Here is a 16,251-nt window from a genome sequence, read left to right as displayed (position 1 = left end):
AGGAGAAGTAAAGGCAAGAGTAATTAGCATTACAAGTTCTAGACAGGGAATCAGAAAAAAGTCAAAACAGTGTGAGTTTCAAATGTTCATATCAGAGTCTATTGGGATTTCTTGAAGAGAGCTTCCAAAACATCCCTCTATTGGGTTCCTCCTCATTTTTCTTTTGTCTTCCAAGGCTTGACTCGAGAGTGATGGACTCAGGATTTGTTTTCAGGCACTTTTGATGGCTGTTGGAGTGGCTAGAATCAGTGTCAGTTTCCTCTCAAAGGTTTCTAGATAGGGGGAGAAAACAAATTTAGCCATCATTTTAGAACAATATCTCCCTTAGCTACAGGTGGGCACTACAGTATTGCAGACCAAGATTTGAAGTCTTACATCTGAGCAGCACTTTCTGCTTAGAAACAAAATCATCAATGAGAAATACTTATCTAAATAACATTTTATATGAACTCAAGTCCAATGTCTGGGAAGTATAATCCCTTGAACTCTTAAAGAAATACACTGATCACTTTAATCTTCGGTTATACTTTCCTTTTGGGTGTTTAAGACCATTCAGTTGGCCCAAATAAACAAATTTATTTTTACTCTTAAGGTCATTTGAGGATCTGTTCCTCAGGGGTCACCTGGGCTTGGGAGGAGCCCTTGGCTCCTTTCTTTTACAGTTTCATTTATGTGAAGATCACTCAAAGGCCCTGCTTGACTGTGGCTGGCTTTACCTGGGAGTGTGGAGGAAATGTTTCCTCTGTGTTGACCCTCCTCTTGGTAGACTGGACACTGGTTCAAGTCCAACTGGTGGGGTCTCCATGGCCTCCCTGAACAAGAGGACAGATGACTCATCACAGTTACAGGAAATATTTTTTGTAATTACAAATATTTTTAATGCTGGAATTGTTTGTTCTTTCATGAATAATTATTTCACTTTAAAAAATATTTTCTTTATTTTATTTTATTATGTGTACGAGTATATTGCCTGCATTTTTGTAGGTGCCCCTGTGTTGTGCAGTGCCCTCAGAGGTCAGAAGAGAGCATTGGATCCCCTGGGACTGGAGTTATAGATGGTTGTTAGCCACCATATGGGTGCTGGGAACCAAACCTGGGTCCTTTGCAAGAGCAGCCAGTGCTCTTAACCGCTGAGCAATCTCTCCAGCCTCACATGACCAATAATTTAGAAATAGAAGCTTCTGTATATTTCTGATTCTGTGAATTTTGTACTGTTTAAAGGAATTATTGGGTGAAATAGTTGATATGTCTTTCATGAAATTAAAGAGAATTATAGAATGTAGAATATAGTTATATGCTGACAGAATAACTACTAGTTATTTAACTATTCAGTGTAAACTGTATTTAATCTAGGAAATATTTATTATGGCAATAGCTCAAATGTTTTCAGAAGGACTTAAACATGAAACACAGTGTGTGTTTTACCACCAATGGGAAAATACGTTTCTGTGATCCAGATTTTAAGAACAAATGGACTAACAATTCTAAAACAAATTTATATTGCCCTTGGTAACGAGAATTTCCAAATCACTAATGGAAATTTCTATATCAACATTTTGATGGCAAGACATACTTTCCATGAAAGTGTAAACCTTGTATTTAAAGTCAAGAGATTCAGACTCTGATCTCAATTCTGTATTAAGCTGTGTGTTCTTGAGCAATCAGGCCAACTTTCCGGCACTCAAGCTCCTTCTATAATGTGCATTTTAAGTGCATTGTGTGATAAGACCTTTTGAGGTGCTTCTAGCACAGATATCCTTTGATGAGTTTAGGATATTAAGCAATGCTTAGCCAGATTTCCTTTTTTTTCTTTTTGAGAGAGAGAGAGAGAGAGAGAGAGAGAGAGAGATAGAGAGAGAGAGAGATAGAGAGAGAGACACTCCCTATAGTCCCACCTGGCCTGGAACTCATTCTGTATACCAATCTGGCCTCAGTCTCACAGAGATCCACCTGCCTCCACCTCCCGAGTGCTGTGATTAAAGGTGTGTGCTACCAGACCAAGGTAGATATATTTACCTTTTAAACTACATCTTGTTTGCGAAAAAACTTGTGAAAGTGAATGATTCCCTATTTTCTGGGACATTTCAACATTATTGATGAAAGTAAAATTAGGAAAACAAGACAGGTATCTAATTGTTAGAATCGGTATTTCATTTGTATTGCCCAACAAGTCCCTTGAGAGCTGACAGTAGAGGAATTTTTAGAGCATATTTCATTACTCCTGTCAGTGATGCCTTTGTTCTGGTTGTAGTCTGACAAGGCCGGCTGAGCCCATGCTTCTTCTACTGAGGTTTCAGGTTTACAGATTGCAGTTCATTGATTCAGAAGGTTAGCACTTCCCAATTACCATACTAATGGTTAATAGAAAGCAGATGTCTGGGAAGGTGAAAGATGGAGGTGTGCTCTGAGAAAAATATGTGAGCATTACATGATTAAAAGCAATAAAGTGCTGAGTTTCAGCACTGTTTGTGACTTTTACTTAACACCACACTATTCAAATGATGAAACTGAAACCCAGAGAAGAATCATTGGCCCATGATTATGCCTTTGCTAGTTTAAAAATGAGTAATGGAATTCAGGTCTCCAGAGTGATGGGAGAAAGGCATAGTCACACATGATGTCTGCCTTCACTTGTAGACTAGCTTTTACCTTGTCTACAAGTTGTCCACCAAAGGTAGAATGAGAGCCCTTAACATCTTTACTCTGACATTGCAATGATCATTATGCCTCCAGTAGAAATAGGACACAAATTCAATGAAAGGAAATATTAGTTGATTATTCTCTGATATTTAGATAGCAAAAGTATTTGTTTTCTAGAAAATATTTCTATTTTTAGAGAACATTTTAAGATTTGTAATTAGATAGAAAAATAAGTATAGCAGCAAAAATAATCTAGAGAAGGGAAAACAGCAGGTCTTTTAACTAAGTACAGGTGATAAGAGCTTATTCTTAACTCTCCCCTGCTGCTATTTTGCAATACAAGAAAAATGGCCTAGCTTCTAAGTATCTCTGTCCTTTTAGTAAAACTGAAAAAATAGTGTTTTAACATCTATGCATTTTGGAAGAACTTCCTGAAAAGTATGAGATGTTTGTGCTAAAGATACGATCTCTAGTCATTTTAGTTAGCATGGCACATGTTTAATATTTATCCCCAAATAAAAGATTAGGACTTAAATTTTGACTATAATCATTTACCTACACATCATTTAGATTAAGTTCTAGGGAATTAGAAACAAAAACAGACTTTTTCTGCTAATTAAAAAATTTACTGCTACAAATATAAAAATTAATTTTCTTTATTTTTAAACTCTCAAACTTGCGAGTAAGCTATTAAAACATTAGATATATCCAGCCCTAAGTGACACATCTACAATGGAAACTCTACACCTATGGCTTGTGGAACATAGCTGAACAGGGGTTAGAGAGAATACTTAACATATTTCTCAACTCTCACCAGTGACACTTCCTCATGCAATAGAGTACTAGGCACACAGGAGGCCACAATTGGCCAAAGTGTAGAGAATAAGAGACTGCAGAGTGCATGTCCCTGGATAGGACTGCTCTATCAAACCTAACTCACCCATGGCTCAGGGACCATTGCAGACTAAGGGGCAGAAAGATTGTAAGAGCCAATGATAGTGCATGATCGCAAGGAAACAGAGTCTTCCAGGCCTCTGGGTCCTTTCTCATATGATCTTACAGCAGTGGTGTCAGCATGCACAAGACCCATGCAAACGCAGCTAGACAAAAACCCAGCATAAAACTGGGGTAAATGGGCGGTAGGTCCCAACCTCAGCCGAAGAGCTATTGGCAGCTGATTACCCTGGGTGAGGGAGAGTTGATTTCTTTAGGGGAGAGACTTAGGCAGGCTGACTAGACCCCAGTGGATAAAATTGCACTGAGGGACATCTGGGTATGCAACTTTGACTCGATAGGCCTTAACATATATGACAGAATGCATGAAATCTTGTGGCGGAGGGATATCTGAGAGATGAGGATGGGGGAGCTGGTATAAAGATGATTAAAATGTTTTGTGTAAAGTACACAAAGATTCAAAAACCATTTATGTAAGTTGGTAGAATTTTTGTAATGACTTTCCAGTGATAATTATTCTCTCTCCTTAATGGTCTGGACTTTAAGCTACAATAATGAGATGGTTTAGTTAGAACTGCTCACTCATGTGCAAGGTCTTGTGTTTGCTTGTTGAGAATTATTTATGGCTGTTGTATAGAATGGACTGAAAGGCATTCTTGCAGCCTGTGTTGGGTACAGAATTTAATGAAAGCCCTTATTCCAAATGTGTTACTGAGTCCCTTGTGTTTAATGCACAGATTCAAAATGACCAGTGCCAGGAGATGGATGCCACCACTGACAAGTGGATGAAGCTCACGGACAATGGAGAATGGGGCTCCCATTCTGTAAGTCTCTTTTTTTTGTGTCTTCTGTGACACTATCCCATTCTTCTTCCATTTCCCAACCATTTCAGTGTATTCATTTTAAGAAAATAAAAAGAGCAGCATGGTCTATTGATTCAGATAATTTCCATTAAGAGAAGAAGTTGCCTCTGTATTTCATAGACTTAGATTACTTTCCCTTTCGTATCATTCTTCTACTTTGCTCCCTTTTAAGGAAGGCTCAACAAGAAAAAAGGACTGTTTAAAACTAATACAAAATGTTGCAAAGTTTTAGTAATGTAGATTTAGAAATGTGCCTGTCACATGTGATAGAATGTCATTGAAAAGACATTGAATTGATTTAATGTTCTTTGCAGTGTTCCTAGCAAGTGATTTTGATTTTCAGGTTTGCTTTGTTGGGCTTTTTGCTGTCTCTGTTGCTGGATAGCTTTAGTTTTCACAAAATTCACTCACACTTGGAATCTCAACCTGCTTCCTATGTGTTTGTTACCCGTTGGTAAAAATTCTACCCTTTCTGGTCACATGAAACATGAGATTTACTGCTCCCCAGCACTTCTCTTTAAATGTTTGGTGCTCGGATAGCATGTTTTAGTACATCTGTTGTTATTTGTGGCACTGTCTCGTTGGAGTGAAGCATGGATTTAAAATTTGTTTTGTATTTGAGTTGTGTTTCTTTGGGTGACTCGGTTAATGTCCTTGTGTCAGATCTTTCATTTTAGAAATGAGAGCAGTCTTGCTATATCAGATGAGAGGATAATGAGAAGGGCCCATTGTGCCTCCAGGGTAGACTGAGTTTCGTTTCAGTAACTGACCATCATTTTTGCCTTTGTGGTCAAAGGAATGCCTAATCCTCGAGTGACTACACAGTGCAGGCTTTAAGGTTTTCACCTCTATGCTTGTCAGTAATATCAGTACTGCTTAAAATCCACTCACCTCAATACCCAGCCAGCTGGGGCTTGGCAGAAAATATGCTTTCTTCACTTTTGAGGACTTAATAAACAAGAGGAATGTGCTGAATACATGAGTTCTCCCATCTCTGGTGGGGTGAAGCAGTTGTGCAGGTTTTAATGTTACGTAGCTTGAGCTTCATCAGCCAGGGTCTGCATGGAAGAACAAAGGTATCAAATGAAAAAGCAAAGAACTGAAGTTGCTTCAGTTACTTCAGCATGAAATTTGGCAGGAAATTAGTTAGATTTATAATTAGAAAATGTTCCAATGGTAAAGGAAGCAAATACTGTATCATTTAAAGTTAAGAGACAGAATTAAATCAAGTTATTCTGTAAGAATAGTACATTTTCCCTTGTTGCTATTGCCTTGTAGCTTATTGAATACTTTGTAAAAGCTTTAAAGCTATGATATTACATTTCCTCATGTAACACAATACCCAGGGTTACAGATATATAGATACTTTATAAAGAAAAAAAGGCTTATTTCATTCAGTGTTAGGGGTTTAATGTCATGGTCCCAGCATGGTCTTAGCTCTGGAGTGAGTGCCTGAGTGCTTACACAGTGAAGCAGGAAGCCAGAGCAACGGAGATCCAGGACTGCTCTTTTACTACAACCTAGTTCTGTAGGAACTGACTACATGAGACCAGTATTAGTCACTTCTCAAGGCATTGTTCCCAAGGACCTAAGTACCTCCCACTAGCCTTGCCTCATCCAGTTCATTGCTGCCACCCTGCAGACCAAGCTTCCAACATGGCCCTTTGGGATCACACACACTGTATCCAAGTCATAGCAGAAGCAAACACTGTGCTGCTTTTTTGTTGTTTTAGAGCTCAGAGATCTGCTTAGGAATAACATTACTGTAAAAATGTACAAGGGGCTCAGTATCTTTTATCCTTTATAGTGAAGCCTTTTTTATGAAAAAGCATAAGAATTTACAGTTTGAAAACCCATTTTTCTTTTTGTTTTGACTTGAAGGTTTCTTTCTTAGTACATTTTGTGGAGTGTCAGACTGTTCTTTTTTCTTAATTTTAAATCAACTTCATTAGAGCTGAGACTAGAATTAAGAGTACTTACATTTGTTAGTTCTATTTTTTTTTCCATTTTTGGTTTTTTTTTGAGATAGGGTCTCCCTGTAGTCCCAGCTGGCCTAGAACTCGCTGTAGAGACCAGGCTGACCCAGGAGTTGGGATTAAAGGCGTTCACCATCACTCCCTGATGTAGTTCTGTTTTAATGGTGTTTTTCTTATATCACAGCTTTTGGCTGTGGTTGAAAATAGTGTGGCTCATCTGACCTGAATGCTTTGTGTTTTTTTCTGCAGGTAATGCTGAAATCAGGCACAAACATCCTGTACTGGAGGACGACAGGTATTCTTATGGGCTCTAAGGCAGTCAAGCCTGTGCTGGTGAAAAATATCACCATTGAAGGTATTTCATAGCAATGTGCCTCAGCAGTTACTAATCCACTTTTACTGTTAAAATATTTATCAGCATTGGTTTTCCTGACTCAATGGTTCATAATAAACATAAAAATGAATATTAGGCATCATACAGGTCTAACAGCCCTATCTTTATTTCCATCAAATTGATCAACTATTAGTTTTTTTTTCTTCTACCTTTAAACTGATTTAATCTGTATAAAGCAGAGAACATGATGACAATCTTAGGTGTTTTAAAAATAAAATAAAACTTTTTTTAAATAGAGGCTATTATTCATTAAATATATGTACATTATGCCAGGCATCATGCCAGATTATCTATAAAAATAATGAAAGTTGGGCTGTTCCTAAACCTCTCTGTCTCTCTGAACAAGATGGGTCACTTCTGTTCCACTGAGCCACCAAGAAACTCTGGTGTGGCTCATTCTCACATAGGGGTGCATTTAATTAAAGCAGTGGTTCTTCTTTAGTAAAATTTCTTTTGTATTTTGCTGTGTCCTAAATGCTTGCTCCTAGGATGTTCATCATTGGGACATCTACTGGCCAAAGCAGGAATTAGAAACCAAAAGACAAGTTAAACTATTCCTAGAGTCTGTTAGGTCTCGTTTATACTGGAAATCAGCAGCAAAGGAAGTATACAAAGATCAGAGAATACTAGGCTTATAGGGTTACCAGGGCCTTAGAGTTCATCCCACTTTTGAGTTAGTTTATAAGCTTACCGTATCTAACCTCTTGTTCCAATATTTATTAAACTTACTATTCTAAATTCAGTGTTATAGCCTCCTTGCTTACACCCCATAAATCTTTCTTTGTTGCAAATTAATAAAATAATTAAAAAAAGTTTAGAGTGGTCTTATTGTTAAAATTTCTCTCTTCCTGTGAAGTGAAAAGTAGGTGATAATGTGTGTGCTGGTGCTGATTTCTCTCTCCCATGCCCTGTTCTTCCTTCCCACACAGGGGTGGCATACACTTCAGAGTGCTTTCCATGCAAGCCAGGCACTTTCAGCAACAAACCAGGCTCATTTCACTGCCAAATGTGTCCCAGAAACACCTATTCTGAGAAGGGTGCCAAAGAATGCATAAGGTGTGACGAGGACTCCCAATTTTCAGGTAGGGCTAGTTTGCATTCTTTGTTCACATGGCAGAAGGAGTGTTGCAGTGGTGGTGGGCCACACACCAATGTGATAAATGGACTGCATATTGAATGGAGAAAATGTGACATGCTCGGGTCTTTCTGCATGACTTCTCTTTGTCTATGATTTTCCTTTATTTCACATCTCACAGATAATTGGTACAGGTGTGTTTATAGCAATCTCACAAAGCCCTTACTTTCAGATGATTCGTGGGCATACAAATGGACTTAGAAACTTAATATGTTCCAAATTCCTGGTCATCAGTGATATTGGAAGAGAAATCTAATACCTTCTGGAAAAACCTGATTTTCTCTGTGTATATATCATGGAGTCATTTAAGCTCCTTCCAAGGAAAATAAAAATGCAAAACTTTCTTTTCTTTAGGCCTGGTTAAAGTTCTAGTTAAGCTACTATGGTACAGTGATTTTTAGTTTTTAGTTTGCTTTGTGTTTTGTGATCCTTTTCTTAGGATCACAAAAGAATTGGTCTACTTCTGAAATGCTTATTTTTGTGTATTGCAGAGGAAGGAGCCAGTGAGTGTGGGGAGCGCCCGCCCTGCACTACCAAAGACTATTTCCAGATCCATACCCCGTGTGATGAAGAAGGAAAGGTATCAGCAGTGTTCAACTCCACCCACACTTAGCCCACTCTCATCCAGCTTGAGCATGCGAGGGACCTGTATCGTGCAGGACGTGCAGAGGGAATCTGCAAGTTTAGGTGTTGCGACCTGCCCTTGTTGCTTTGACTTCCCAAACTATTTGACATCCTTAAGCTTCAGGTTTTTCATCTGTAAAAGAGGGTTAATTTTAATACCCACTTCATAAACCTCCTATGAGCAATATAAGATAATCAAAATAAAGTTCCCAGCCCAGAGCCTGTCATATTATGAGTGCCCCATAAATTATTATTTCTATTTTTAGCCTGGATGTGGTGGCACATGAGAGTCCAAAGGAAAAATGTGAAGTAACTTTTTAAAACTTCAGTCTGGCAAGGAACGTAGCTTGAGCACAGTCGACAGCAAGACAGGTGTGAACAAGTGGCTGTAATTGCTGAGGACGTGCACATGTTTTTGTACTGGAGCATTTAAAAAGATGCCATGAGAGTATGACTCTTTTCTTGGAAAGTTTCAGGGCATAAAAATGCAAGTGAATTTGAAAGATTTTTCAATTGGGGCCAGCATGATGGCTCAGTGGGTAAAGGTACTTGGCACCAAGCCTAATGACCTAAGTTTTATCCCCAAGACCCACATAGTGGAAAGAAGTAATCAATTCCCTCAAGTTGTCCTCTGCCCTCCACATGTACACACATACACACGTACACACACAGACACACAAACACGATAAATAAACAAACAAATAAATGAATAAATAAATAAAAATAATTGAAATGTAATAACAACAGACTCTCATTTACAAAGAGAGAGTAAAAGGCTGGAGAGATGGCTTAGTGGTTAAGACCACTGGCTGCTCTTTCAGAGGACCTGGGCTTGTTTTCCAGCACACACATGGCAGCTAACAACTGTCATAACTCCAGTTCCAGGGGATCCAAGAGTCTCTTCTGTCCTCCACGGGCATTGCATGACACGGGTACACCTACGTACATGGGGGCAACACATGCATACACACGAAGATATTAAAATATTTAAAGAAAAAGAATGTAAATGCCCCATAACATTAAAAAGAGAAAAGAAAAGAAAAAAGGGCTGGATAGATAGCTCAGTGGTTAAGAGAGACTGGTTCTCGGCACGCACATGAAATGGCTCAAAAAAACACCTGTTGCAAGGAATCTAGTGCCCTCTCTGGCCTCTGTGGGCACCTGCAGACATGAGGTGCATATATAGATGAGCGTATATACACGTAAAATAAATAATGAAATACACACACATAAAATAATAATAAATCCTCAGAGCTGGAGAGATGGCTCAGCAGTTCAAAGCATATGCTTCTCTTACAAAAGATTAGCGTTCAGTTCCCAGAAACCATGTCAAGCAGTTCACAACCATCTCTAGAGGGCACCTGTACACACATACATGCCTGCATACACACACACACACACACACACACACACACACGTGTGCACATACAGAGGCATGCTGTATGTGTACATACACATGAATTGTGATTTTCTTTTGATTCTGGAAGATGTCTGAACATGTTATTGGCATAGAAAACAATGTTCTAGTGCTCCATCAATTCAATGATTTTAAAAAGTATTAAGATTTATTATGACATAAATATTTTTAGTTCTAGAAGTAAAAAAGAAACAAGTTTAATAAAGTGTGTTAGTGCTGCTTATATTACACATGTGAATCTAAGATGTTTTCCTATTTTTGTTTATTTTAACATGTTCATTTATTTCAGTTTCATCTTTTAGAAAGTTACTTTATTTTTGGTATGAATAGCATGGTGATTTCTAGCACTTCAATGGTGTTCCCCAGGTTGTTTGGCAACTGTGTCCTGTTTTTTTGTCCCATGGCATTATGCTCACTGATCCAGTTTTCCCTTGCTAGTGAAGAACATTAAATTTAGTAACAAGGAAAGCAGCCAATGAAGTATATAGATTCCAAGTATTTTAATTTATATGACAATGACTAGCACAAGGCTCAGTGTTTACTTTGAATGTTAGTTAAAAATAGCTTGCCTTTTCTATTTATATGGGAAGTTTTTCAGGAAATTTGTAATATGTAACTGGAACTATTCTAGTGCTTCCCTCTCATTAACATCATGAACATATGGACTATCCATTCATTCATTTTTATTCAGTGAATCTTTACTGACTAGCTTGCATTCAGAGTACTGAGTGATGAGGGCAGAGCTAAGGACTGAAAGAAAGACAAATGTGTGTAGATGTACAACAGTGACTGTAAACGTTCCGTGGGCATCTGACTCTCCTGGAGCCACTGAGTCCCAGATTTTCTGATTTAGCAGATCTTGGGTATGACTCAAGAATCTGAGTTTTGAAAATAATCCCATAATTATGATTTGGTTTATCCAGGATCTTAGCACTTTCTGTTATTGATCTTGACTCTAGAGGAAAGGGTAGACAGTTAAAGAAAGTGAATTATTATTTCCCCTTGTATTTAGTGCCACAGTAGAGAAGTTTTAGTTTGATGGCATCTGATCCAGCCTGGGCCAGATTTAGGGCTATATGAAAAGTAGAGAAGTTCTTGCATGATGTGGACACACTTACATGCAGACAATATACTCATACACATAAAAGAAATAAAAATAATAAATAAAATATTTAAAAAGAGAAGTTCATAGACGGGGAATAATTTTGGTGGTGGGAGTAAGGTGGTGAAGATCTGATGGGGGAAAGAACGTGATGTGCCTAAAGAACTGAGAGGGTATGAGTGCACCTGGAAAGTGGGATGTGGAGGGGAATCACATTAGGTTCTACTAGGGACATAGGCTAGTTTAAGAATCAGCATGGCTCCATAAGGCCATGTTAGCAATTTTGGTCTTTATTTAACCAAGAAAACTAAGTGATATGCTTGAGTTTATGGAAGTCCTCTTTGCAGTATTTTCATATCAAAATTAGAGGATGAAAGATTATGTATACACCACTTAGATGGTTCATGGTGCTGTTCTTTAGGAAAGAGAAAGAAGTAGTTGTTTTTAGAGGGAATAGAGGAAAGGCTCTGGATTAGAGGGATAAGTAGTGAATTAAATTCAGAAGGTGCAATGATTGGCAGAGTTAATAGGAGATGGATCAGTTTTAGACTGATGGGTAGGGTGCTGTTGATCAGAGAAAAGGTTTGGAGGCAGCAAAGGGAAGACCACAAAGATAGTTTTGATTATGTTTATAATACAGTGAACCAACTGACAGTTGGCTGTACTTGACAAGAGCTCAGGAGAACATCTGGGCTCTGTATCATCCGAGATGATAAAACTGAGGATTACTGAAGTTGAGCAACTTCTTATACTAATAGGTTATAAGTCCTAAGGCTGGCACTTAACCCAACTTCTCTGTTTCCAAACCCAGGGCTTTTTATTCTGTTTGTATCCTTTATTTTAAGTTTGATAGTAGTTACGAACCTGTCTTATCACTTAGACTGAAGTCTCCTTTGTAGCAAAATATTTGTTATCTTAATATTTATAATTTCATATAGCCCATAGTGCTTTGTTCTGTGAGTAGTAGTTGCTCAGTAAAAATTCCTTTAATTATTATTTAAGTCTTTAGAAAATCATAGCAGAGAAGAAATGGACTTTTCTATGTTAGTCCACAAGGCAAAATTAGGGCTTATCAGGTGAACTTCCAGAAGGTAATTACAGGAAAATGTTATGACATTTTAAGAGCATAGCTGCACAATCCTACATGGCAAGTCTTGTCAAATTGAGAACTTTCTGAAAAACTAGAAGATCCTGTGGTATGGATAAAAGATTGAGAAGGGAGCCTTCTTAGAAGAGACGCTACAATTCCTCATCTTTGAATCTAAGAAATTTATGAGTCATATAGGATTTGCTAGAGTTTTGTTATCAGATTAGCTTCTGCTTTCTTTACCCTTTAATGATCTTCAGTATTACTGAGTATTCCAAGCAGTCAAGTTCTAAACTACAGTACTTCTGATCCATACAACAGGAGATGTGGGAGACATTAGAAAACAGGGTAGAAAGAGGTCTGAGTCTTAAATCTGTCTTTATTCTTATATAATTTAAGCAGGTCAGATACACTTAGAACCTATATGACATTTCTCAGCAAGTAGAGAGTTCTGAATTTATTTAAAATAAAAATTTTAGTTTTCTTAAAGATTTTTATGTCTATTTATTTTTAATTATGTGTGTGTGTGTGTGTGTGTGTGTGTGTGTGCATGTATCTTTGTGTGGGTTTGTGAATGTGAGTGTAGGCACCCATGGGAGCCCAAGGCTTTAGATTCCCTGAAGCTGGAGTTATAGGTGGTTGTGAGCTGCTTCAATGTGGGATCTGGAAATTGAATTCTGGTCCTCTGTAAGAACAGTGTGTGCTCTTAACCACTGAGCCATCTCTCCAGCTCCAGAATTTTAGTTTTAAAAAGAATCTTTTCTTAAAGTTAAAGACAGAATTCTCATGTATTTTATGGTTTTAGTACATTCACAACAATCTAGTTTTAGCCAGGCGTGGTGGCCCAGCACTCCTGAGTCCTAGCACTCAGGAGGCAAAGGCAGGAGGATCTCTGTGAGTTCGAGGCCAGCCTAGTCTATATAGCAAGTTCCAGGCCAGCTGGGGCTACAGGGAGACCCTGTCTCAAACAAACAAACAAACAAACAAACAAACAGAATCTAATTTTATGTTTTCTTGCTTAAAACCCTGGTGAAAACATCCAGTATAGTGTTAACTGTGCTGTATAAATTCATAAAAGAAGATCAAAACCAAAGCCAAGATTGTTAAACACTTTGAAAGGGGAGGAGGAGGTAACCACAAGTGAAAAGCAGTAAAGGTTTAGAAGCATCAGGGAAGCAACAGCAGCGTATTTGGCTGAGGCTTCCTGAGCTAGAACATCCTGGAATAGAAGACAGGCCAGTGGCAGTTTATGAGCTCCTTCAGACATATCCAAGTTCTCTCTGATGACTCCAGCCGAGCTGTGAAGGCTCAGTGCATTTGTGCAGTGGTGTTTGAAAGAAGAAAATGGTACCTTGAACAAATCCAGGCTCAAAAGTTTCTGAAATTTTAGTCTAAGTCTTGAATTTTATTTTGATATGAGAACCAGCTTCCAATATATTTCTTCTTGTGATTTTTAAATGTATTATTTTTATTTCATGTTTGTGAGTGTATTGCCTGCATGTATGTGAGTGCACCTGTATTGTGCAGTGCCTACAGAGGTCAAAAGGGGTCATCGGATCCCCTGGAACTGGAGTTACAGATGGCCTTTAGCCTCCATGTGGGTGCTGGGAATCAAACCTGGGTCCTCTGCAAGAGTAGTCAGTTCTCTTAACTGCTGAGCCATCTCTCCAGCCCTCTTCTTGTGTTTTATAAAGATTCATTTTTAATGCTTAATATAAACAGACATAGACATTGAAGCTCTTTTGTAATCTTGGTATTCTGGTAAATTTTTCTCTGTTAAGAGAGTTTTTGTTTCATGAAAACATTTTATAATTGCATCTTAATTACCAAAGAATGATTTGCTTGTTGGTGTGTCACCTGCACTACAAGCCATCTGGTACTAAGTATCATTAATATGAATTATTATCTTTCCCAGTCAGCTAAACTTGGTAGCATCTGTCTCTATCAGAAAGGCAGAGAATCAGTCTGCCATGTGAGGCAAGAGGATTTGTAAACAAAACTTTTACTATGGAGAAATTATAATTTGACTTCTCCATGTTTAAATGTTTAAAGACAACACACATTTTCTAATTTCTCAAAATTTTGCTTGCTTACGTTGGAAGTCAGTTGGTTATCTGGCTTCTCAAAATGTGCTTGTATATTTTATTGTTTTTACTCTCATCAAACTTACCCTTCTTGAATGGGGCTGCTTGAGTACTAACTAGTAGTATATCTTTTGGGCAATTTTTTAAGAAGCACTAATCTGGGGGCTGGGGAGATGGCTCAATTGGTAAAGTGCTTGCCTTGCGGGCAACATAATTATGAGTTCAATTCCCAGTTAAGAAACATGGCCTAGTGGCATGTACTAATCATCCCAGGGCTGGGGAGGTAGAGACAGATAAATCATGGAAACTTGCTGGCCAGCCAACCTAGCTTTTGAATTTCAGCAAGAGAGGACTTGTCAAAAAAAAAAGAGGTGGATAAAGTCTGAAGAATCTGAAGAATAATGCTCAAGATTGTCCTCTGGCCTCCGCATGTACACCTGTTATAACCCCAACACTTATGTACACAAACATGCATATATGCTGAATTCTTAACCTGGAGTATTTCCTTATTTGCAAACTTGATGATACTATGATGACATTACTCAGTCCCCAAGAGACTGAGAAAATTATGTGATAGTACAGGTCATCAATACTGCCTACCCTCTTCTTATAGGAACCAACATTTCTCCCAAATGTAGCAGCTCACACATATTTACTAATGTAATAGTAAATTAATGAATTGACTACAATTTTAGATTTGTTTTCTATACTTGTTAAATTGTAAATTTAAAGTCAATCTCTCTACTGTAATTATGATTCACTTGTTTAGATTCTCTGGATTTTATGCTGCCTTTCTTGAGGGGAGGTGGGAGCCTGTTATGGATACAGTATCTAATTAGTTTTTTCCAGCTTCTTAGGAAGACTCAGCTGGCGCAGCCATTATTTTACAGATGACAACAGGCACAGATGGGGGAAAGGGCTGGTTAAAGTGCATCATGACATAGGTCATAAAATGAATGTCAAAAGGGGGAGTTATAAAAAGGAAAAAAATACTATTTGCCATTCTGTTGAGACATCTGTTTTTAAACCATTTTCTTTAGCGCCCTTCTTCGTACAGGTAATCTGTTTCATAAGCACATCTGAGGATATAGTTGAGTGTCCTACACATGATTTCCTGTGGACTAGAAACAGTGATAGAGAATTGTCTGTAATTTTGGTTCTCTAGTTTCAAAAGGAGAAAAATACTTTAAAAAGTTCTATGTTCAATGAAAGAGTCGCTCTTTAGAAAAAGATACATTTAGTTACAGTAGAGTTGGTTTACTATTCTGGTTGTACTAGAACACTTTCTCCTCAATTTCACATATGAATTTTGCTTTAGAAGAGAGAACCCATTTAATATTTCTCTTTCAAATGGAAACTAATTACTATTTTTCGCCTTTTAAATTGAATTTCATACAATATATTTTGATCATATTTAGAAATTTTGTCTGACGTGAACGTACGTGTTACTTTTGCATGCTGGTATCATTGCTGTGAGTTCATATGTGTGACTTCCCAGCTGTTTGGGAAACTCTGTTTCCTCCTCATCACCCACTACATATGGCTCTTACTTATCATTAATGGCTTGCTGGGTTTGGGTGGGTTATAGCTATTTTCTTATATTTTGTTTTGTTTGGTAGGGGCTAAGGGGAAGCAGTTTAGGTAGCAAATCCTTCTGGAAAGCAGAGACTGTGTTCATCCTTAAGTTCAGAGCATATGGAAGAGGCCTGGAAGCTTCTGGAGAAAACAGTTCAGCTACTGCTCTTGTAGTCTAACAATGTTATTGAAAAAGATTCAGCAAGTACAAATATTTATGAATTAGTATGATTGCATGTGAAGCTTGGTTTAATTTTTGGAAAAAATGTTTTTCTTTGGTGATTACTATGTGTGAAGTGTGGTAATAGACTGTGGCTAGAGAAAAGGAAGGAGCCAGTGGAGAGCTTAGATGAGGAAGAAAAAGTCAGTACACAGAAACTGTTGGCTATACAGTAAAGTG

The 16,251-nt window shown here is 37.9% G+C and overlaps 1 protein-coding gene across 2 annotated transcripts in view; it reads left to right on the top strand.

Annotated features, from left to right (window-relative positions):
• Positions 1–16,251, top strand: part of Kiaa1324l (KIAA1324 like) — a 189,148-nt gene that overhangs the window by 113,365 nt on the left and 59,532 nt on the right. For both annotated transcript variants that reach the window (XR_003847682.1, XM_008822474.1), the window contains exons 5-8: positions 4,332–4,418; positions 6,683–6,788; positions 7,757–7,909; positions 8,454–8,542. Coding sequence is in view for 1 of the 2 variants with exons in the window: in XM_008822474.1 (XP_008820696.1) it covers positions 4,332–4,418; positions 6,683–6,788; positions 7,757–7,909; positions 8,454–8,542 (435 nt within the window). In the remaining variant the exon portion in view is untranslated. The remainder of the gene's footprint in view (positions 1–4,331; positions 4,419–6,682; positions 6,789–7,756; positions 7,910–8,453; positions 8,543–16,251) is intronic.

This window comes from Nannospalax galili, unplaced genomic scaffold, assembly GCF_000622305.1.
Source record: "Nannospalax galili isolate Female #2095 unplaced genomic scaffold, S.galili_v1.0 scaffold85, whole genome shotgun sequence".
Lineage (NCBI taxonomy): Eukaryota > Metazoa > Chordata > Mammalia > Rodentia > Spalacidae > Nannospalax > Nannospalax galili.
This window is presented reverse-complemented; position numbering and strand designations above follow the sequence as displayed.